At 32.7% G+C, this 24,572-nt stretch overlaps 2 protein-coding genes across 4 annotated transcripts; both read left to right on the top strand.

Moving 5' to 3' along the window:
- Positions 1-1,734: 1,734 nt before the first annotated feature.
- Positions 1,735-17,349, top strand: LOC111709594 (tripartite motif-containing protein 3). Of its 2 annotated transcripts, XM_023483327.1 has the most exons (17): positions 1,735-1,808; positions 4,805-4,921; positions 7,884-7,923; positions 9,280-9,350; positions 10,943-11,131; positions 11,197-11,251; positions 11,896-11,936; positions 12,300-12,371; positions 12,518-12,575; positions 13,402-13,431; positions 13,635-13,701; positions 14,433-14,506; positions 15,656-15,722; positions 15,894-15,941; positions 16,457-16,545; positions 16,738-16,815; positions 17,078-17,349. In XM_023483327.1, the coding sequence occupies exons 1-17, from the start codon at positions 1,783-1,785 to the stop codon at positions 17,285-17,287; spliced, it is 1,332 nt and encodes a 443-aa protein (XP_023339095.1). In that variant the 5' UTR covers positions 1,735-1,782; the 3' UTR covers positions 17,288-17,349. The 2 variants fall into 2 exon arrangements, with proteins under 2 accessions (XP_023339095.1, XP_023339096.1); XM_023483328.1 differs by lacking the exon at positions 13,402-13,431.
- Positions 13,204-24,279, top strand: LOC111709595 (SITS-binding protein). 2 transcript variants are annotated; one of them, XM_023483330.1, is made up of 8 exons: positions 13,204-13,208; positions 13,241-13,243; positions 16,334-16,339; positions 20,645-20,728; positions 21,552-21,633; positions 22,359-22,416; positions 23,462-23,507; positions 24,076-24,279. In XM_023483330.1, the coding sequence occupies exons 4-8, from the start codon at positions 20,650-20,652 to the stop codon at positions 24,225-24,227; spliced, it is 417 nt and encodes a 138-aa protein (XP_023339098.1). In that variant the 5' UTR covers positions 13,204-13,208; positions 13,241-13,243; positions 16,334-16,339; positions 20,645-20,649; the 3' UTR covers positions 24,228-24,279. The 2 variants fall into 2 exon arrangements, with proteins under 2 accessions (XP_023339098.1, XP_023339097.1); XM_023483329.1 differs by having other exon boundaries at positions 20,639-20,728; positions 24,076-24,276.
- Positions 24,280-24,572: the final 293 nt, after the last annotated feature.

Below are 24,572 nucleotides of genomic sequence, written 5' to 3'. Positions count from 1 at the left end.
GTGTTTCCCATAACTAACAATTACATATTTGGAAAGCCCTTGTAAAATATTGGTCGAAAATGTCAAACCATATTTTTACATTTTTTCATTTTAGGATTTTACAAGAAGAAACGGTTAAATTTTCTAAAAACTGTAATTTCAAGTGACCTCTCCATTGGAAGCCTTTTCTGACCAAGTATACATTAGATATTCATGATTTTGTGTTTGAAAATTGATTATTTTTATTTAAACGTAACTTACGCATTTCTTGCTTCAAAAACAATTTCCATGCCTGAAAAACAACGTTATCTTCCACAATATTGATCAAATTATAGGCTTCAGGGTACTATTGTTAATTGGGTACGCCTCTCTTTAGAAAGTGAGTGACTTAATAGTCCCATTAAATAGCAAATAGTTGTGGCTCTATAGCTGCTGAAAGACTTAAAGCTAATACTAGCATGGGATGGAAATTTTGTGGCTCATGGCCGTCAGCCTTCCCCCGCTCTTCACAATTTTGTTGGGATGTAGAGGGGGGGGGTGGATTGAATTTTGTTATTTCTCTAAACACCCCCTCCCTAACTTGAAATACAAATATCATTATATTTATGTAGAAAACTATTTTTTCTTATCTTTTACAAACTAATTTGTTATCATGGACCCATCAGAGACTAATACATCAATAACTACATTCATATATATATATATATATATCTTTAGTTATATAATTATCTATCTATCTATCTATCTATACTCTTCCAGCTGCCTGTGCTACCTGTTTATCTTTCTATCTCAAATATTCGGGCTGACCGCGGGTTATAGCTAAACACACACACACTTGTTTTAAACTATTTTATAAAGAAAAACATTGATCGTTTAAATTCAAATTAATAAAAACAATCAAAAGTAAATTTAAGAAAAAAAAAACACTTCTTTCAATACTCTAAAAAGGGTTAAAATAAGAAGTCAGGAAAGCCCTGGAAAAAAATAAAAAAATATTTGTCCAGTCTATTTAGTCGAGATATGTTGCTTTAGCAGATAGTAATCCTAGCATCAAAATAAACAACAGGAAATGTGACCTTAAAAATGCCTGGGATTAAAAGTGAAATCGTCTTCTCATTACGCAGCAATCTAGCATAAAAAGGCGCGGGGATTTAAATTTATGAAATAATGTAAAATTTTTTTTTTATTCACTTTTGAAAACTTTACATGAGAAACATGTTTTTACCTCAATTTTTAAAGGTTTTGAATATGTAATACTGTAGCGGCTCAGAGGGGGGGGGACATCCCAACCCCGGAAAAATAAAAGGCAATTAAGTAGTGACGCATTAATCTTATATAAATACAAGCTTGGAAACTCAGCTATGCCTGGAAACTAAACTTTCTCGATGAATTTCTAAACCAGGCCAAGAACATTCCCCAGGTTCTATTCCAGTTCCTCAATCAAAGTTTGAGGCAAATTGGTTCGGTTCCTGAATTATAATCATGCATACAGATATATAAAGTAGTAATCTCTGTTTGTTTCTTTATATATCTGATCATAACTCATCAACCCCTTGACCGATTTGCCTCAAAAATTGTCATTGTGGAGTTAAAGAACCACGGGATTTTGCTTGGCTGGTTAAAAGTTTTGAGTTGAGGTGGTTTCCAGGTTCTTGGGCTAGTATTACAAACAGACAGAGATTACTATTTAACATATATTAATATATATATACATAATATATATATATATATATATATATATATATATATATAGATAAATATGTGTAGAAGTGATGACCCAGTGATGAACCTAAATTACCAATAATGTCCGGAGATATTAAGAGGATCAGGTTGCAAACTTTCTTAATTAGTTTCTTTCCTTAACTCCAATACACACTGCAGTCCCACCAAACATGACAGTAGGAAGACGACGTTAAGGTCGTCTTTGATATTGGAATTTATTTGTGACATTCAGTCGATTGTATGACATTCGCCCTACGTTACATCCGCCCTACGATACTTCCGACCTACCTGGACGTGGTTTTTTAGCAGGTTCTAGCTGCTGTTGGTCCGATGAACTGTATATCGGATACACACTCAATTGAAAGAAGTTACTGTATCCGACCTACTGTAGGTCGGTTGCACACTTATAAACTGTAGGTTGGATGCAGACCTTTTGTAGGTCAGATGCACTGTATTTGTAGGTCAAATGAACAATCTAAGTAGGTTGGATGCACAACATTAGAAGATCTTGCTACTGTCATGTTTCGTGGGACATACAGTGCATTCTAAATTAACTGAAATAATTAATTATTTGATTAAAAACTTGAAGTCATTTTGGAGTAGGACTAGGACGATATAGTGATTATTGTTACATAAACATATTGCTAAAATTAGGCTGCATAATAAATGCAGCAAAATAATTCTAAGTTCTAAGACGACTTCAAGTCTAGAATCAATTATTTAGAACAGCTGGTTCTATGTCAGAGAATTTTTGATTTGTAGACTTGACTTTAATTTATTATTAAAGGCATTTAACTTGCTTGGAAACCCAGCTTTGCCTGAAAACTAAACTTCTGCTGAAAAGTCAACCCACTCAGCATAGAATTTTATAAACAATCTAATAACATTCATGTGGTTCTACCGAGTTCCCCAATCAAAATGTGAGGCAAATCGGTCCAGGAGTTATGATCGGATATCCAAACAAACAAACAGAGATTAAAACTTTATATTTTTACTTGAAAACCCAGCGCTGCACTGCCCAAAAGTTTGTTCGTAAAAATCGTTCGGTCAGTTTGTTTAAAAGTTTGTACCAAAAAATAGTTTGTTTGGTAAAAAAATGTTTTTTTTTTTTCAAAACCTTTAGAAAATTATTTTTTTTTCAGTAAAAAAACGTATTTTCAAAAGACTATAAAACTTACTCGTTTTTAAAAAAGTTTAAATTATTTATTTCATTTTGTTTTTGAACGGCACCATTGTTCACGAAAAATTTTATTTGTTCTTTAAAATTAAATTCGTTAATAAAAACTGTAAATAAGTAAATAAGTGAACCAATTACGAATATGCTTCATTTTATATAGTTTTCATAACGTAGATATATATCGAAATAATCCTAGTTGCATATATGTACTTGTATTGTTCCAAATCCATTATATGAAAACCAATTTGAAAATTGGCATTGTTATTTTTGTTTTTCTTTCTCAGTATGAGAATAATATTTGCCCGAGTGTTTGTATAAAAGTACGAATATATTTAGAAAATATATTTTATATTTTATAAAATACTAGGCTTTCCAGTAAATCATTTTAGCTTTTGACTGTTGCTATGAAAGTCGACCACTTTAAATATTTTCAGCGGATTTTTCTTTTCTAATTGGCGCATTTGTAAAAAAAATTCCACGATTTTTCACTATCTTTTCAAATTTTGATGTTCCACAAACCTTCTCTGGGCCCACACAAAATTCGGGCCCGATTGGTTCAGCCGTTTTGACGTTTATTGGTTCGGAAAGACAGACAAACAACGTATATATATTTTTTTAAATATATTTTGTTGATGTTGGTTTTATTTCACCTTTAGACAGACTTCTTCTTGATGTTTGTGTACGGCATTGTTTACAAATACATTACTACCGGACAATGTAAATAAAAGAATATTATATAATGTACTTTTGTTTACACTTCTACCCTGTAGTTTATTAAGCAAAATAGTTGAAAAATGTCAATTAACAATAAGTTATCTTTTTATGGAAATAACAGGGTTTCAATGTAAATATCAGTTATTCAATTGAGGGTGATAATCTTGTTCTACAGTTGGATAAATATATGAATTGTGCAATATACACAGACCCTTTTTATTCTATAAATTCATTTTCAAGCTCATGGTAAAACTATTTGCTTGATATCAACATCAAATACACATGAATTTGAAGCTTGAATTTATGTCGTCTTTCTATGATTCAGTTTACTGGTTCCCATTGAAAGAGAACACTGTGCACATGCAGTGAGAGTAATGTAACATACCCACTATTCCAGGGCCCCATCACCCATCTTATCAACTGAACTTTATGTACTAAATGCCCCTGTTGTAACATACCCACTATTCCAGGGCCCCAGCACACCTCATATCAATTGAACTTTATGTACTAAATGCCCCTAAATACCCATTATTCCAGGGCTCCAGCACCCATTCTATCAACTGACCTTTATATACTAAATGCCCCTGTTGTAACATACACAGTACCCACTATTCCAGGGATCCAGCACACCTCCTATCAACTGAACTTTATGTACTAAATGCCCCTGTTGTAACATAATCCTATGCCCTAACACCCCTGCTCTCAACTGAACTATGTATACTAAATGCTCACATGCCAGGGCCCGAACACCCTTGCCACTAAACTTTGTTATATGTATACTATGTATGCCCCTATTCTGATTTATATTTAATTCCAGGGGTCAAGCATTCCTTCCATCAACTGAACTAAATGCCCCTGTTCTATCTAGAGGCGTGCAACGTTTTTTGAACAAACGAAATTGAAATTGTTCGTTAAATAAACGAACGACTTAAATTCAGAGAGATGAAAAATTATCGTTTTTTAAACAAATGAGAAAAAACAAAAACTAACAATTTAAAATCATTTGAACGATCATGATTATTCATGACCATGATTTCTAAATACTTCTTGATTTAAAAAATAAAGCTGAAAAAACGGTCGTTTTTTTTAAGTGAAAGATGATTGTTTGACCGAGCGATTTTACGAAATGGCTCGTTCAAAAACAATAAACAAACGAAATGAATAAAGTAGAACACACCCATCTCTAGTTGTATAATATATATAATATTCCAGGGCTCCAGCACCCCTTCCATCAACTGAACTATGTACTAAATGCCCCTGTTGCAATGGATCCACCAAGAACTCCTACCTACTCCCTTGTCTTCACTGTATCTGTAAACCATGCATCAGGGAAAAATAAATAGATTTTTTATTCAAAACAATTACCCATTTTTTTCAATATTGCATTTTCTTTTATATGTCTTTGAGGCTTTGAATAATTCTTTCTTCTTAGAGAATTTTTAATTAGCAATACCACAAAGGGTCCCATTTAGTATCATTATTTCTTGAAAAGTAAGAATAACAGTTGCATTTTTGGTATAAGGCGACTTCCCAAGTGGCGACTCAACCCTAACATGCAATTGCTGTAAGCAGCAACTACCAGAAGGGTTTTGTTAGACCTTCTGAGGCTAGGATGTGCTAGAGGGCCGAGCGCTGCGGCTAGAACAGGCTCGGTGGCCACTGCACTATAGTTTCAGTAGAAGTAAATATTTCCATTTACTGTTATAGAGCCGATAGAAGGATTTATCTCTAATTGGATAATGAGCTAGATAGAAAGATAGATGTTACCGCCATGCAATTTCTATTGGTTCAGAACATGGCTAAACCATGATTGGATCAGGCGCTAATGGACTCGGCACACTAGAGTGACTGGCCAAGCTTTGTGGCTAGGACATATTTGGGAAGTTGCCGCTATGGGAAGTGCACATTTAGGAAGTTGCCATTTGGGAAAATATCCTTGGGAAGTTACCGCATAGTAACAGGGGCTCAGTTTCATTTGCCATAATACTTTTGCCATAATTACACTTGCCATAAAACTTTTGCCATAAGTAACACTTGCCATAAGTCACACTTGCCATAAGTCACACTTGCCATAAGTTACACTTGCCATAATGGTTACACTTTCCATAATTACACTTGCTATAATTACTTGTCATAATTTTCTAATTTCTAAAAAGATGAAAATCTGTCTTTTTTATTGCAAATGCGGGAAATTTTCCCATGAAAATTCCCAACTTTAGTTTTCTCATTGTTTTGAAACAGAACAGTTGACACAAGTTCAGCTCCATATTTTCTCACAATGGAGGACCCTTTGGTGACCTTTGAGACCACAAGTAAGGGTAAACCAATGGTTCGAGACAGCAACAACTACACCTATGTAGCCAATGCCTCGTCTACAGCAGTGAAATATTGGAAATGTTCGGATAAAATGTGCTCAGCTAGAATTCGAACCCGAATTTCTTCCTAAAACCTGATTGGAACTGTACTACCCGAGCATCTTCATGAAATCTTCATGACTGTGGCATTAGATCAAAGAATGCGTTGAAGGTTGCCCTCTGGAGAGAGAAAAGAATAGTAAACCCTACACCTGCCATCCCAAAGACTGGAGATTTTGCTTCATTCATGACTACCAATTTTCCTGAAAAGTTCTCGAATACCAATGATGGTAAATATTTTCTAAGACTTAAAAGTTGGACCAATGAGGATGAGATTGAAGCTGTACTCGTCTACATAAGTGAAGCTGGTGCACAGATACTGAGAACTCATAAGGTTTGGTGCATGGATGGAACCTTCCGGACCACTCCTTCCCCCTTCAGTCAAGTATACATAGTTATGGCTAGATCTGAAATAGGTGGGCAGGGACTTGCATGTGGTTTCGGACTTTTGCCTAACAAAAAAGCTGAAACTTATAGTCTGATGCTCAACAAGATTTTTGCCCTGGTTGGCAATGATAATTCTCTCTCAGTTATTGTATGTGATTTTAAACAGTCTGTTTGGAAATCTCTGGCTGCTATAGCCCCAACAGTTAGTAGACAAGGCTGCCAATTCCATTACAGGAAAGCTTTTCTTAGCAGGTTAGGTGATTTGGTACTGAAAGAATTTTACAACGGGGACATAGAGTTCAATGAATTGCTGCATAAAGTTTTTGCCTTGAGCTATGTTACCTGTAGAAGATGTTGTCAAGGTTTATGAAGAACACATCGTTGCTGTAATTGAAGAGAAAATAGAGAATGATGAAACCTGGAATGAAGGATCTGAAGAGCTTGAAGAGTATGTGAAATACATGGACCAGACCTGGATTGGCAAGGTGGGTTTGGCCAGAACCGGGAGAAGAACTAGTAGACGCCCTCCAATCTTTGCCAATGACACGTGGAATGTGTATTCAGGTATATTGGAAGAGGATCCAGTGGTGACAAACAATGGACTGGAATCCTGGAACAGAACCTGGAACCAAGAAATGGGCATGAAACCCAAGATGTGGAAAATCATACAAGGTTTTGTCAATCAAGAGTCTGAGACAAAACGGATCATAGTCTCCAATGCTGCAGGGAGGGATATGAACACAAATATAGGGAGAAAGAGCTTAGTGAAGAGTCACTATGAGAGGATTGCAAACATTGGCCAACAGTTCAATACTCTTCCCATAGAAGAGTACCTAAACCTGATAGCTCATGAACTGTCTCTGCATTAGATTTGTAATTTGTATTCAATTTGTAATTGTAAAAGAAAATATAAATATACATGTTTGTTAATTCAAACCAAATTTTATTTTAATTATGGCAAGAGTAAATATGGCAAGTGTAATTATGGCAAGTGTAACCATTATGGCAAGTGTAACTTATGGCAAGTGTGATTTATGGCAAGTGTTACTTATGGCAAATGTATTATGGCAAATGTAATTATGGCAAAAATAATTATGGCCAAAAATATTATGGCAAATGAAACTGGACCTCCTAAGGAAAATATCTAACATAGCATTTTTGAATTAGATGAGAATATTCTTAAGACATTTATTTTGCGGCCCCTAATTTAACTCATTTAACACTCATCTTGGTTTTGCAATACATAACAATACATAACAATACATAACAATACATAACAATACATAACAATACATAACAATACATAATAATACATAACAATACATAACAATACATAAAAATACATAACAATTAGTAATCTAAAATATTTAAAACAAAAATTTTGAACCATTGCAAATGAATTTATAACATCATAAATTATTTACAATGACAATAGTTTGAACGATATCATCATATTTCTGATTATCTATAATTATTTACTTTTATCTAAGGAGAATTGATCTGTTCTTGAGAAAGCTGAGAAGCAAGGAGGTTGTATAATGCTAAAACAGTAAACAACAGATTATAAATAACAATGTTTACAGATATTTTTTTCTATATCAGAGATAGTTTTGGGCATTGAAAATATTTTAAAAAGTAAAAATCTGTTTCTTAAAAACATTTGCTTTCGTTAAACTATGCCAAATTTTTACCCTGAGTTAATATGTATGAAAGAAACGAACCAAAAATATAGTTTCTTGATTCGTTTTCCCTCAAAGTATTAAAATATGCATAGTTTAGTAAACGCAAACTTCAGAACACAGTTTGGACATGCATGAAACCTTCAAAGATTTTATGGGATGCCATTTAAAGGAAGTGTTCGCGAAAAATGAAAAAGCCGGTGTAGGATAACGTCGAAAAATATCCGATGGTGATTGTTACAATATACTTCTATCTGTTGCGTCTTATAAAAAATATTATAAAATATTAACTAAATACGAATGCGTCGAAAAATTATCGATGATTAGGTTGTAATATCTGAATGATTTGTTTGGAATTAAATAAATTTTTTTACGACCCGAGTTGAATATTGCAACTTTCTGAATTTGTATGGACGCTACGTTCTTAAATATGAGTCATTTAAAAAATTTCTCTTTTAAGACACAACTGATAGTAGTAAGATTAGTAGCAAATACCATCTAATATTTTTCTACGTAACTCTCTTTAAAAGGCCAAAAACCATAAAAGCGTTTAAAAAACCTACCAGAAAATGCAATCGTTTTTGGCATGTTATTAACATTCTGGAAATTGAAAATCTTCACAAATAACTTTGGATGTTTTCCTTTTTGTTAAACCTTTAATTTCGCTTAACGATAAAACTATTAAAAACGATGCCCATGACTAAGATCACGATATCGGGGGAACAAGTGAAGGATAAAGTATAAACAACAGGATTATTCTAAATCAATATTGTTAAAGGTCAAATTGAGAACAAACAGGATAATTCATGAGACAGAATTAAAGTCAGATACAGAGTTAAAAAATGGTATCAGAACTTGGCAAAACCTTTTGTAGAGGTTGTCAGATATTTTTATTTCTATCAGAATTTTCTGTAAAAGTTATAATGAAAAAATTGAGAAATTTATTCTTTTCATCCACATCACAAAAAATAGATTATTGCTTAACGTAAATAGTCGTTTATTTATTTAGCTTTTGGGTTGTTTCAACCTTCCAAGTCCAATTATTTAGATGTCGAGTTTTACTTTCTATATTTTGAAAAGGTTGTAATTAAAATGCATAGGGTTCGTTAGTTTGCACAAACAAACTACACTATACTGAGTGAGGTGGAGCTCATGGCGGCCCTGCAACCCCTCCCTGATTGAGTACACATTTTGGTTAAATATTTAGACTCGAAATGGAGAAAATTTATTGGGATGGTTTCTTTGCCCGGTTTGCCATTCAAGCTATCCTGTATCAAGGTAAAAATTATCAAAAAATTATTTACCTTCAGTCAAGGGTTGCGGCTGGGTATTATATCGATATAATTGTCCTAAAAAGTGTATAAATCCCAGCTCAATATCATAATGTCATTAATTATCTGTTAACCAGGTTTATCAGCAGGGCAATAATAAATCCTAAATGGGCACATAAAGGCATGTTTAAAATATTTAAAAAGATACAATTTTATTTTTTTCCGAAATTTGAAAGCTAGCGATGACAATAAAGTTTCCAACTGGGACAATAAAGTTTCCAACTGGGACAATAAAGTGACCAACCGGGCAATAAAGTTTCCAACTGGGACAATTAAACTGCCCAATGGGACAATAAAGTGTCCCTAAATTTGAAACAAACCCGGTTCAAAACCAGCAGGGACAATAAAGTGGCCAACCGGGACAATAAAGAACAAACATCCAGAAATCTGAATGTTGTAAAAAGTTGGTTCAATTCTCATGAAAAGTATCACAACAAACACCTTGGCCTTTGATTTTAAAGAGTTAATTTGCAAAATTCTTATAGATTTTTACGCGAAAGCATGCAATTTCTAGACCACCGTGAAAGTGGGCTTACAATTAAAACCCACTTTTTGATCCCAGTTCTAAACCAGCCTGTTTCCAAATTTAATAAATTTGAGCCGCGTCTCAAATCCGCCAAAAACCGGTTTCATTTGAGCGCCGGCTTAAATTTTGAAACATTGAATACAATTTTAAGTGGAACCAACCATATTTGAGCCGCGTCTCAAATTTAAGCCGCGGCTCAAATTATTTAAATTCGGCCTTTGGACAAGAAAGGGAGGTTTAAAAAGGTTATTTAATTGAAAATAATTGTTCACTACTTCCTTGGCATAGAAAAAATATGTTTGTCCTATATGGCCCTCCCCCCACCCCTCCCTTCACTGAGCTATGTTATTTAAATTTATAAACTCAGAAAAGTTTTGAACTTCAAATAGAAAGAAATCCTCGAAGTTATGTTAAAATAGTGCAACACTGTACACTGTACACTATTCAAGCATTATTTCTTTGCATATTTATTTAGCGTGACAGGCAGAAATTCTGAACTATGTATGTGATATTTTACAACAAACAGGGTTGCCCAGAATGGCAGAAAGGATAGCACTTTACAGACGACTGTACGGAATTTATACTGTCAGTTTCCTGACAATTGCGATTCCCTGCAACTTGTTAAATCTTTCTTTGTCCAATCATTGAGTGAGCAATTTAACGATATATTCAAGGCCCCAGAAGTTGAAAATAAACAAATTGGAACTATTTTTAACATCGTTATTATCACTATTATTATCACTCTACTATCAATAACATTAATATTATTGAAATTTTTATTTCCATCTTTATTATCATAATTATCATTAGTATCAATAGTATTATCGTCTATAAAATAAAGCTCTTGTGTAATAATAATAATAATTTAATACCAAGCGCGGGTAAACGGCGGGAGTAACTATGAGAAATGATAAAAGCCTTGGCAATGTCGGGCCCTCCAGCTAGTTACTAACATAACTAACATTATAGTTATAGTATAGTTATAGGAGTTATTAAAGATTTATTTTCTTAAGATTTGGATTTGGAAACTTTCAATGCGGATCAACTTCATTTCCTGGTTCCCCGAGTTTCCAAACCTCATCATTATCATCAACATCTAGTTCTCCTAGGTCACTTAGTTCTCCTAGTTCTCCTAGTTCTTCATCATCTTGTATCTGTCCTGTTCATCATATCCCTACAACACAATACTGCCACAATTGCAGGCAAACGCAATTTCAAAATCTTATTTTTGACAAATAAATTCTAGATCTTTAAATAAGTATTCTAGCGTGTCAGTGTGTGGAGCTTGTTTGAAAACCAAACATATGGATCATTTTATACAGGTAATTGACGTGTCAATTCACAACAGTTCCATTCAAAGATTTGTCTTATTACATTGATTTCTTTGGATGACCGGTTTCAAACTACTCTCACTATATAAACTGTGTTTTCTTTGATTCTTTAATCAGATGGTGTTACTTTGTAGAAGAGAGTTTGGTTTCACTGAAATAGATTGAAGTATTATAGCAACAATATAACATTGATAAGGACAATTTTTACAATGATTTCATATAATTGCTTACACGAATGTCATCTATTAAGAAAAGAAATCAAAATATGTTTTTATCATCAGTGTCCATGGTTGGTTTAGGCCTTACTGAAGCTATAATTAGGATACAGGCAAATACATGCGTGCGCGTGCGTGCAGCAATTGGAAATGTACATATTCTATATAATAAAATGGGAATAGATCAAATGCCTTATTTCAAAACATTATCTTGAAGGAATGAGATATTCATTATTAAAGTTACGGTCGGATTCCTGCTTTAGATACAATGGAATAAATTGTAAATACGGAAGAGTTTAAACGATAGTTTCCATATTTTTGGACAGATTAAGGTTTCAAGCTTGGTATTGTTGTGAATCCGGGACGGTCAATTTAAATGCTTCAATATAGCTGATAATACATTATAATATATTTTTACAGGACTTAAATGCTATGAGCGCTCATCTTTATCAAACTCTAAGGTTCGAAAATGTTTTTAAAAATATATTTAATTTGCAAAAATTAGGATGTTTTTAAAACTTTTCAATTAGAAATTTGGCCAAAATGAATTACAATTAATGAATCCTAGTATTTAGATCAATAAGAGTTATATTATGGTGTCATTTATGAAATATACTTTTAACAGACAAAAGTGCATTTAATAGAAAAATTGAAATAATATTAGAAAATCTTAATTCTCATGGTTTAACAGGACTGGTGGTGGTACTATTGTGAATGGAACATGTCACTTTAAAAAGGAAGGGTCGCTAATCGCTATATTGAATTAAGTAAATTATTTTCAATGAAAATTATAAAATTGAATAGATTTAAGTTTATCTTATCAGGGGAGCCATGTTGGAAATCCGAGACAGGGTGAATCATATTGATGGCAGCATTGAACAGATCCGCGCTGCAAGGTAGGTTGGAAAAAAAAATTGGAATATAATCAATTTTTTGATATTTCATTTTAAAAAATTTCCAAAATAAAAAATAGAAATTTAAAAAGTTTGACATTTAAATTTGTTCTATTTTCGAAAAATCGTAATGTGTCCCTTTTATACAGGAAATCAGAGTGGAGTGGTAAAAAGAAATCTAGAAAAGAGGTTTCCTCTTTTTATGAGGCAAGTTTCTTATTCAAACGTACTATATGTTCTCTAAAGGTACTGTAAGCGACCATAGATCAAGTGACCCTCAATGCAAAGATGTCCGATTCACAACTGTACCCTTAAAACTTCGTAAGATCAAGTATGATTTAGATATCAATGTTTTTGTTTCTTTAAACTGTTGATTTTCCTTTGCTGCTTCTCTGCACAAGTGACTGCGCATTTCTTGCTTATAAGAAGCAATGGAGAAACGACAATCGCACAAATATAGACTTTTATCAAATGAGAAAAACGACGTTATCTTCAAAATTTTTGATCGATGTTTCAAAGGTACCGTTGTAAATCAGGCATTGCAAGAATTGAAATTAATACAGGGCGAACAAACGAAACAACGAAAGGACGACTTTAAAGTTTAAAATCGCTTTTAATTTGTAATTTGTAATTTGTATTTTTACAAATATGTTATTATAAACAATTAAAAACCCCTCCTCTTGGAATTTATAAAATGATGTCTGCATTTTTATTTTTTAAATTGGCAGAGCTTAACATTTTCCTCAGATTTTTAAATAAATAAAAACCAAAATTTATCGTCTTTAAATTACATAATGTTTTGCAAAAAACGAATTTTTTTTATCTCATGTTGATTCTCTTGTAGATTGGGACTTTTATCAACTTTTAGATAGCTAGTTAATCTAGTTATATGGCTAGTTCAACTACTTGCTAGACGTTTAATCTAGGTACATGGTTAGAGGCTATAAGAGCTAGTTGAATTTTTCCGAATTTTAAATTTGATTATTATAAAATACGCCATGTTTAATCTTATACTGATTCTTTTCTTTAATAGGGATATGTAAACAGTGTCAGACAACAAAAGGTATTTCTTCTGCTTAGTGTTTCACTATATAAAGGGGGCGTCGTAAAAAGATGTTTTCTGGCCCTATTTCTTTGAAAAAAAATTGATTTTTGGGGTAAAAAAATCTACATTTTAAAAATTTTAAATTATTTCTCTGAATTTATTTTATTCTTCAATTATTTTTGAAACTTTTGATTTTTTTAAATTCTCAAAATTTAATTTAGGATAGACAGAAAGATCCGGATTTCGAAAGACGAGAAAACCTTCTTCTTCGAGAAGAAATAGAACTGGGTAATCTTTAATATTAATATCTTTGATTAATATTTTGCGTGTGAAACATTTCTTAAAGTTAATAATGGTAGAACCACATTTATTTAATAATAAAACAAGAAAGATAAGATACATCTGTGTGCAGTGACCAGAAACCTTCATTTTTTATTTGATAAGGAAAAGGCTAAAATATTGATTTTTTATACATTGAAAAACTAAAAAATTTTTTTGACTTTTTCATTGATTTAAAAAAAATTAGAGACATGACCCTTAATGCTGGTTTTGTAGATGCCACCAAAAAAAGAATTAAGTCTTTGTCACAAACAAATTTATGTCTCTACAACCTGATGGTCTTCGACATTGGGTTGCAAGGATTTAGGGATAAGAAAATCAGTGTTAGTGGCAAAAAGTCAACCCAAAAAACAAGATATTTTTTAAGCTTTTTTTGTTTTAAATGAAGTTTCTTTTAAACTCTGAAATATATTACTTTAGAGCAGTACAAGATAGATCTAGAGTTGCTCTGCTCTAAATTATATTACTCTAGAGCAGTACAAGATAGATCTGGAGTTGCTCTTCGCTCAAATATATTACATTAGAGCAGTACAAGATAGATCTAGAGTTGCTCTGCGCTCAAATATATTACTCTAGAGCAGTACAAGATAGATCTAGAGTTGCTCTGCGCTCAAATATATTACTTTAGAGCAGTACAAGAAAGTTCTCGAGTTGCTCTGCTCTAAAATATATTACTCTAGAGCAGTACAAGATAGATCTGGAGTTGCTCTGCTCTCAAATAAAGTTTATTCTGGAGGAACGAAAAGGAAATGAGGTGAAGATTTTAAATTCAAAAGATATTATCTGATTTGTGTAGCAACTGTAAAACCCATGTTAACCCCANCCCCCCCCCCCCCCAAGGAAAATATAATTTTGTTCCCACTTTTGTTATGGGTCATGCATGGAAGGTTTTTGTTCTGGTCATAAAAATACATAGAAGATTTTTAATGTTAACTTTTGAGTTGTGATTGAATCTCAATGATCTCCATCTTTTTATTTTATTTTTCATTAGCGATGTCCTTTGGTGGTCATTCACTTCAGGGATAACTTCATTTGAGTGATTAAGCATTTCCCTTCAAAGGAAAATTAAGTTTTTGCCACAAAATCAAATTTTCTAATTCATATATCTTTGCAACCTGGCGGTGATATTAAGATTATTTAATCTAACAGAATTCCAAGTTTGAAATATTCAAGGTTTTTGACATCAGGTCACACACTGCACAGATATAGGGAATAGAACATCAGAGTTTGTGGCAAAAACTCAATTGGATTTCAAGATAAAATGTCAAAGCAGTACATATTATTCTTAAGTTGTTTCTAGCACTTGAATACTCACAATCCCCATAGCTTGATGTTGATATCAACTGTGGGCACGTTTAATTTGAGGATCTACAAAAAATATACCTTTCCATTTCTTCATTTTAGTTTTCCTCCCCTGTTTTGTATGTTTACCATGCGGGATATCGAATAAATATTAAATTAATCTGCAGATTAACAAAATATCAATATCAAGAATTTATCATAATATCCACAATACAAGAGTTCCCAGCTCTGATTTGATTAATTAATATTGCGAAACCAATCAATATCGCAGAAAAACATATTCATTCAATAAAAAGAACTAATTATGCTGCATTTAGCCCTTTGTCATATAGTTTAACCCTATCACAATTGTGGGTGGTCACCCCCCCCCCCCTAAAGTTGTATTTATAGATAACTCTAAACTGTTTGAGAAAAAATGCGAAAACTTCTTGAATTTCCAACTTCATAATTAAATTCTGAAAAAATCAAAAATAGGTTTTTAAAACCTTCCTCTTAACCTTGAACACAGAACAATTTGGCTAGGTAAGGTTAAACTCTCTTTGATGAGATTGATACCTAAAACAAAAGAAAAAGATTTTTCTGTAATTATCACTTTTTTCAGATTGCTCGTCTCATGATACCCTTGGCCAAGAGATTAGAAGCATTAAGCGAAAAGTTATTTGCAACTGGTAAAATAGTTTTTTTTCTAGTTACAATTTGGCTTTTAACTTCTGCTTTTCAGCATCAATAAACAAAAATTTTGCGCAATTTTCTATTTAAATTGGTGTATTTTTAAAAAAACCAGAGTAATGACTTTGAAAGAAAAAATTGTGTTTTGTATATCTTAAATTTTTTTTCAGGATCTGCTTTAACTAATAGGCTTGAGTTTGTACCAAAAACTTTGACAGGTAATTAAAGAGATGGTATCTTTCTTTTATTTACACTTTTATATTCTAATATTTTATATTTGCTTTATTTATATTAATATTTCTGATTTCAACATTTTAATTCTTTATTTATATTCATGTAATTTTTTTAATTCTTAAAATTGGTTCAGTCTTAAATTCTTAGCGATGTTTATTTTAGTTTTGGATAAGAAACGTTGAAATTAACAAAATTTTTAGTATTTTCATTAACATTTTTATCTGTTTTGGTTAATATAACTTTGCCGAGCTCAAAACCAATTTACAATTACACAACCAGACTCAAGCGAAAAATGTTTTGCAGGCAAAATTGGTACACAAATTTAGCGTCTTTTGAAAGAAAAGTGCGGAAATATTTTCCCAAAAACTTCGCAAAGCAAGAGGTTATTTTACATAACTGTCCCAAGGGATGTTAAGTAGCCTCTTTGGGGGAATGAAAGGTCGGTAATGATGGTTAAGTAATAAAATCGCCATATAATCTGGTTATCTGTTTGTTACAGATACTAATGGAGTTTCTGGATCTGCTTCAGCTTGCACAATATCTTCATCAACATCACATGCTGATATATCTTCAACGCTATATGAAAAGGTTCTTGTTCTTAACATCCAAGTTAAAGTAGCAAAACTTGTAACCAATGATATACTATTGCTGGAAAAGTAAAATTAAGACATTGAATACTAAAAACTTGTTTACATCAAAAGTGTACTAAGAAGCCAAACATACATAATTTTAGCATATGATTAGCATTTTTGATGGTCATAATATATCATTATCATATAGGTGCTCTGCTCAATACCTTTGATTCTGGCAGATGAAAATGGAATGAGGCTTTATGTTGACAAGGATCCGGATATTCTGGTAGGAATATCAATTAATGAACTCTTTGAGGTTTTTTTTAAGTTCATGTTCTTTTAATTTTCTGCCAGTAACGTATAATGAAATCTGAGACAGAATTTAAAAAAATCCAAATCGAGCGTTTAAACCACTAAAAACCGGTTCCAATTGAGCGCTGGCTCAAATCTCTAAACACTGAATACAATTTCAAGTGGAACAACCATGTTTGAGCCATGTCTCAAATTCTTCAAATTAACCGCCTCTGTTTAAAATAAATTAATCCTAGTGCAATCTTCTTGTGTTCCCAACTGTTGGTGTGACCCACGAGGTTGATGTGAAACTGAGTAGAAGGAATGGATCTGATTGGCTGCTCCGGTTTACCCCACCGTGCCACGGTATCGCACTACTAACTGTCAAGTTACACGGAGAACATGTGAAGAATAGTCCATACACTCTAACCATTCAACAACTTTCTTTAGATATTGCAACCGTCTAGTGATTCATGTGATATTTATAAATAAATTGTTTTGTTTCAATTTAATGAGAAAAAGCTATTTTTGATTTTTTTTTCAGACAGATTGAATTATGTCAAAGTAATATTTATTACTGAGAATCCAAAATTGTTAGTATAGATCTATTATTAAATTAATCTTTAATTCTTTCCATAGTGTGGGGGGGGGGGCCTCAGCACTTGTTGGGACCTGAAATCCACAGGTTTCGCTGGCCCTGAGGTTGGTCTAAGCCCCAATAGCCCATCTCCCTCTAAATACGCCCCTGACTACAACTTCTGTTCTAAATAGTATTGGTTTGATGACCAATTCTGAAGGTTTCTTTGAAACTACAATCAAAGTTTTATCAGATTGTTTGAAATCATCATTTCTACAGGTAGAAAGGTATAAAAGTAAGGTAGTAAGGTATAAAATATCCAGCCAAAAGGAGATCCAAGTTAAAACTTCAGACTGCAAGATGGAACAATCTGTCCGAGGCAATTTTTAAATTTATAAAACTTTAAAGTTTGAAGTTTGTCGAGTATGAAATTTTTGATGATACTACTTTTAATAATCTTATACAATATCAACACAAAAGATATTTTCTTATTTTTTTTGCTGAGTACACTCGGAATAATTCAATGAATGTACAGGGTAACCCACAAATGAATGAGATTTCAAAGACGACTGTACGGATTTCATGTTGATTCTCTTAATCCCAGACAAGACTATATTAAAGATATCACTGTGATCTTGCCAGGTTACATTTGTTGCATAAAACGTGTTGGGTTGACTTTACACTGGGTAGCCCAGACCGGAAAGTACGACTGAATGCATATTGTGTGTACAGTACATGTTGTACAGTTTCGAATCATATTGTGTGTACAGTACATGTTGTACAGTCTCGAATCATATTGTGTGTACAGTACATGCTGTACAGTCTCGAATCATATTGTGTGTACAGTACATGGTGTACAGTCTTGAATCATATTGTGTGTACAGTACATGTTGTACAGTCTCGAATCATATTGTGTGTACAGTACATGTTGTACAGTCTCGAATCATATTGTGTGAACAGTACATGTTGTACAGTGTCGAATCATACAACTTTCAGAGTGGTGCTGAGATCAAAGACCAAGTTAAACTTCAGATCTAGAAAATAAAAAAGTTTTATGTCGTCATTAAAAGCTTATTTTTTAGGGGTAACCGACGCTGCTACTTAGCATATTGGTTTATTAATAAGTTATACATCATGCTCAAGAAACATTGCAGAGATAAATTCCCATATGATTATTATTTATGATATTTCTAAAACTATCTATCTTCTATATATATTAAGTAGAAATCTCTATTTGTTTGTTTGTATGTCCGATCATAACTCAGAAACTCCTCAACTTGTTTGCCTCAAATTTTAAAACTCTGTAGAACCACGGGAAAGTTCTTTCAAGGCAAAGATGGGTTCCCAAGCAAGTATTTAATATTCTGATTCAAATTCAATAAATAAAACAAAATAATCCTAATAAAGATATTATAACTTTATATTATCTAATTTCTAAAGATAAGACAACTACAGATGTTTGTTAGTGAATCCTTGAACGTAATCATGAAAAGAAATTATATAAAATTAAAGGGAGTGTTCGCGAAAAATGAAAGGGGGTATGGCTTACGTCGAAAAATTATCGATGATTACAGGTTGTAATATCTGAATGATTAGTTTGGAATTAAATTAATTTTTTTACGATCCAAGTCGAATGTTACAACTGTCTGAATTTGTGTGGACGCTAGGTTCTTCGGTATGAGTCGTTTCTAACAATTTTCTCCTTACAGACGCAACAGATAGACGTAATAATAGAAGCGATCCCTATCGATAATTTTTCGCCGTAAGCCTTTTACCCCGTTTGATTTTAAAGGACTTTTGACATGATCATTATATGCTTGTCAATTGTTTTATTTTGTGTACTGAATTTCCACCGGTCAAAATCGAACGTTCTCATAATTATTTCACGAGGTGTTAGTTACTTTCCCAAAGGCGACTTCCCAAGTGACAATTTTCCAAGTGGCAACTTCCTAAGTGTGCAGTTTCCCAAGCGGCAACTTCCCAAAGGTTAGGTTAGGCTAGGGGACTAAGCGCTGTGGATAGAACAGACTTAGGAATTGCACATTTGGGAAAATACCCTTGGAAAAAAAAGTACCTATCATGATGTGCTGTGAAATGACCCTCCTAAACTAGAACAATAAGAGGTGGCCTTTTTTTGAACATGGATATTTTATTCTGCTAATTACTTTACTAGAGACTTAATTTATACTTTATCGGCAGGTTTCATGGTCAAGTTTTTAAGACACAAAACGTTGGGGTGTATGACTTTTAACTGATCTTGAGCAGAACAAAATAATAGAAATACTTTGATTTGGAAATAGATTCATTGATATTTCGTTTTTATTTTGTATGCGTGAGCTTGTGCCTACAACCCTTATCCAAAAATAAATTATTAAAGTTAAAAATACTTTATCGGCAGGTTTAGTGTAGAAATATTTCTAAGGGAAATTTTTTGAATCAACACACTTTTAATGAAAAATACGATTTTTACGTCAATAATAGCTGTAAAATTTGACAAACATTCAGCGATGATATTTTGATTGTAATCATTAAACAATTTCCCTTCATCACTTATATTTCAATAATAAGAACAACAAGCCTATTTTCTATTTCTTTGTTTGAAAATTAAATATGAGATGATAGCGCGATGTCTGCGTAGCAGACAGAACTTTTTCTAGACAACTTTTTTGGAATTATAAACATTGATTATTTCCTTATCCAATTCACACATTCTTATTTTTTATTTTAAAAATCTATATAAGGAATTCATCTTAGTTTTAAATCAAGCATTTCTTGATTTTGAAATATTCTTAAGTTGAGATTTTGGCGCTCAATCATAAAAAACTAAAAACACTTATTTGACACCCCAGAGGCCGAATTTAAAGAATTTGAGCCGCGGTTTAAATATGCTTGGTTCCACTTAAAATTGTATCAAATGTTTCAAGATTTAAGCCGGCGCTTAATTTAACCCGGGTTTTGGCGGATTTAAACCGCAGCTCAAATTCTTTAAATTCGGCCTCTGGCTTATTATTTGTAGTTATTCAGTATTCAGGGTTACACATAAAGGACGAGACTGTAAAGACGACATAAATTTCTTTAAATATGACGATCCCAAGTTGCAGAGAATCCGAAATACAAGGAAACAAACTGTTTCAACTTTGTACAGTCGTCTCTGAAGTCTCATCCTTTGTGGATAACCCTGGATATTATCCCACAAGAAAGTTAAACTGCTTTTTTTATCAGAAATACATACGTGTTTCAGTTTCAGGCATAATGTTGAGCCTCCTTCTGACTTCTTTTCTACTGGACTGGGACGGACAAAACTTAAAGTTTGAAATGAAAAATAATTTGGGTAGGGCCATTCATTTAATACTAGGCTTTTTAGGACCATTCATGTAACACAAGGCTTTGAGGGTCATTCATTTAACAGTAGGCTTTTTGGGGCCATTCATTTAACGCTAGGCTTTTTAGGGCCATTCATTTAACACTAGGTTTTGAGGGCCATTCATTTAGCATAAGTCTTTTAGGGTCATTCATTTAGCATAAGGCTTTGAGGGTCATTCATTTAACAATAAGCTTTGAGGGCCATTCATTTAACACAAGGCTTTGAGGGCCATTCATTTAACACTAAGCTAGATTTGAGGGACATTCATTTAACACAAGGCTTGAGGGCCATTCATTTAACACTAGGCTTTAAGGGACATTCATTTAACACTTGGCTTTGAGGGCCATTAATTTTACTCTAGGCTTTTTAGGGTCATAACACTAAGCTATGAGGACCATTCATTTAACACTAGGCTTTGAGGACCATTCATTTAACACTTGGATTTGAGGGACATTCATTTAACACAAGGCTTTGAGGAACATACATTTAACACTTGGTTTTTTAGGGCCCTTCATTTAACAATAGGGTATCTAGGGCCATTATTTAATACTAGGCTTAAGGGTCATTTATTTAACACTAGGCTAAAAGCCATTCATTTAACACTAGGTTTATAGGGCCCCTCGTTTAACACTAGGTGTTTAAGGCCATTCATTTAACTCAAGGTATTTGGCCCTATCGCTGTATTCCAAGAAATGTTTTCCAGGAAACATATTTTAAAAAACTATTTCGTAAAATGTATTCCAAAAAAATCTGTTCCAAAATATCTATATATCAATAAATATATTTCCAGGTGTAAGAGCATTATCTGGGAGTTTAGGAATTAATATTCCTGGGACACCAGTTCAAGGAAACTGTACGGATCTATGCTACAAGTAAGCTGAGGCGTTTTTTTTAACTTTACGAATTTTTATTAGCTTAAATATAGACGGATAGGCTTTTCAGCTTCTCACATTGGTGAAAAACTGCATATCTTATTTGTTTCATATTTCGAGGTAAGCTTAGTCTTTAATTTACAATTTACCTACTTAAATAAATATTCGCCAAAAGATGAAAATTTGTAAATGAAGAGAAAATAATGTAGTCACTACCCGGGAGAAATCGATACTTCTTGTCACAGGGGGAGAATAGGTTCAACAACCTTTTCCGATGATTCACAAGTTTCATGCTCTGAGCTGATAACTTTTAATTAAAAGAAATAAGTTGTGAATTCAGATCCCATCGGTCATAAACGTAGTTTTTTCCTCCTTTTTTAGAGATTTTCGAAATCACAGTGATAATCAGAAAATTGTGGAATAGAAAGACGACATAAAACATTACTAAAGTGTACTTTATGTTGTTACAAAGCAAATAGTTTTACTAGGAAGTTATTAAATTACTTATTAAGTGAAACGGGTCTGTTTACACTGCACAATTACAGTGCCTCATGCTTATTGGACTATTAAAAGTCGTTACTTGAGTCTGTGAGTCGACTTTCTATTTCAAAATTTTCTGGTTATACAGTAACAGAAAAATTTCCTTTGGAGCTGAGTTTTTCGGTAAAAATCTTTCGGGACATGTTTTGAAGAAAAATAATTAAAACTCATTTTTTATGTTTTAGTTGGGAAGGACTGGCAGAATTAGCTGTAACAAACTCTAAATATGATAATTGTGTTGAGGTAACTTAAAGGAANTTACAAACGTTTTCCTGATCAAGGTCAATACTTATAAAATAAAAAAATTATCAGAAATTAGTTATTTCATTTCAGATGGGAAACCAGCGATATCTTCCTTATCATTTCTTGGATAAAGGTGTTCATAGCAACTTTGTATACAGCAGATATTCCATTTTAAAAAATGGCGGGTCATTTGAAATTATGATAATAGTCCGTGGTTCCTTTTTATAAATAGCCTTATAGCCCCTTTTTACCACGGGGGTGGGGGGGGACAATAAAATAAATCTAAAAAATCTGTAGCCCTTCCCCCCCCCCCCTTACCTAATGTTATGATTTTCAGAAACCCCAATCTTTCTAGGGTTAATCAACATCTAATTATTCTGAGAGACACATGGAATCCAACTTCTAAAAAACATATTGTTCATATATTTACATACCAGGAAAAATAGAAAAAAAAGACTAAATATAAATATTTTTCTCAATTTTCCCCTGGACAAATTAGGAGTGCAAAAAGAAAGATCAGGCACCCTCTAGCCCTTAAACTTTGATTTTCAAGAATAGATTCAAAAACTAATTTGCCTGCGCGGCCACTTATTCAAACTTAAAATATGTCAAGAAAAAAAGGTCAGCTTTACATTAAAAATCTATATTTTTACGTAATATAATAATTAACACTAGAGGTGGCACGAGGTCACAAAGTCGTATTAGTACTAGTAGATTCTTTTAGTTTTTTTAACAATATAATTTCTGCTAATATACAGAAAGTTTACCAGTCATACCTTTAGCAAAATTTACATATGTAATTACTGAAAATATTATTTGTAAGAAAAAGTGGATGAGAAATATAAGGTCTAACAAAATAATGGAACACATAAAAGTTAAATTCTAAAAACAATATTTAAAAATCATATATTGAAGCAAATATTAAAAAGGAAGATCAAAGGAAGAACTGCTTCTTCTTAAGCTTTTATCCAATTTTTTCATTTTAACTTGAAATAAGAAAATGTCAAGATACATATTTCACGAGATGCATGAATTTATTCTTTAGATTTTGTGGAAAAGTGAACAACTTTCCTCCATAGAAGACTGTATAGGTAAATAATTAGTTTTAAGTATTTTGTTCTACAGGATTTTCCCAGAGATAAATGATTTTCCCTATCGCAATACAAGTTTGGAATTAGACCCAACATTGATTGCAACTTTGCACACATTTTTACATCGCAATGTGTTTTCATAAATTGGGACTATTTAAGCCTTTATTTTTTTTCTGTAAGATTTATTTCTATCTTTGAAATACCAAACAATATATTACGTATTGATTATTGATCTTCTTTCATATAAAAGGCATTAGTGAAGTTCAAAAAAACATTTTAATGTTGCATTCTATAAGTTTAGTTCTATATAGCCATTTGACAGTAAGTTTATAGATGTAGTTCCCGATATACGTCAAATAAACCTCCATCCTTAGAACTAAACTGTTCCTTTTTTATAAGAATGTTAAGCAGCGTACTTTGTGCGGTAAATTGTGTATTGTATGAAAAATACGCCAAACTTTCTCTATAGAGAAATAAATAATCCCACAAGGAAGTTAAACTGTTGTTTTAAATCAGAAGTTCTGTTTTGGCTGGTGGAAATACAGTGCATCAAATCATGTACTTCTAGATATAGGTGATGAATACTGGTATGGTGGACCAGAGGAACTTCTTCAACACTTCCCTCTTAGGAAGGAGAATCCACGTCATAGTGTTCCATATCTTCCAGGAGATATGATTCAGGATAAAGATCAGTATTTTGGAGGTAAATACACTACATAGTGTCCCATATCTTCCAGGAGATATGATTCAGGATAAAGATCAGTATTTTGGAGGTAAATACACTAAATAGTGTCCACCATATCTTCCAGGAGATATGATTCAGGATAAAGATCAGTATTTTGGAGATAAATAGACTACATAGTGTTCCTATCTTCCAGGAGATATGATTCAGGATAAAGCTCAGTATTTTGGAGGTAAAATACATTAATAGTGTTCCTATCTTCCAAGGGATATGATTCAGGATAAAGATCAGTATTTAGAGGTAAAATACACTAAATAGTGTCCCATATCTTCCAGGAGATATGATTCAGGATAAAGATCAGTATTTTGGAGGTAAAATACACT

This window comes from Eurytemora carolleeae, unplaced genomic scaffold, assembly GCF_000591075.1.
Source record: "Eurytemora carolleeae unplaced genomic scaffold, Eaff_2.0 scaffold985, whole genome shotgun sequence".
Classification (NCBI taxonomy): Eukaryota; Metazoa; Arthropoda; class Copepoda; order Calanoida; family Temoridae; genus Eurytemora; species Eurytemora carolleeae.
The sequence above is the reverse complement of the archived record's forward strand: the minus strand, read 5'-3'. Positions and strand labels throughout refer to the sequence as shown.

Excerpts from the sequence above, each read along its gene's own strand:
- LOC111709595 (XM_023483330.1), top strand. The coding sequence starts at position 20,650 with ATGTTGAGCCTCCTTCTGACTTCTTTTCTACTGGACTGGGACGGACAA. Across the intron at positions 21,634-22,358 it reads TGTACGGATCTATGCTACAA|TTGGGAAGGACTGGCAGAAT; the intron begins GTAAGCTGAGGC and ends TTTATGTTTTAG. Across the intron at positions 23,508-24,075 it reads CTCCATAGAAGACTGTATAG|ATATAGGTGATGAATACTGG; the intron begins GTAAATAATTAG and ends ATGTACTTCTAG.
- LOC111709594 (XM_023483327.1), top strand. The coding sequence starts at position 1,783 with ATGTCCGGAGATATTAAGAGGATCAG. Across the intron at positions 11,132-11,196 it reads CAATACTGCCACAATTGCAG|CGTGTCAGTGTGTGGAGCTT; the intron begins GCAAACGCAATT and ends TAAGTATTCTAG. Across the intron at positions 11,252-11,895 it reads ATATGGATCATTTTATACAG|GACTTAAATGCTATGAGCGC; the intron begins GTAATTGACGTG and ends ATATTTTTACAG.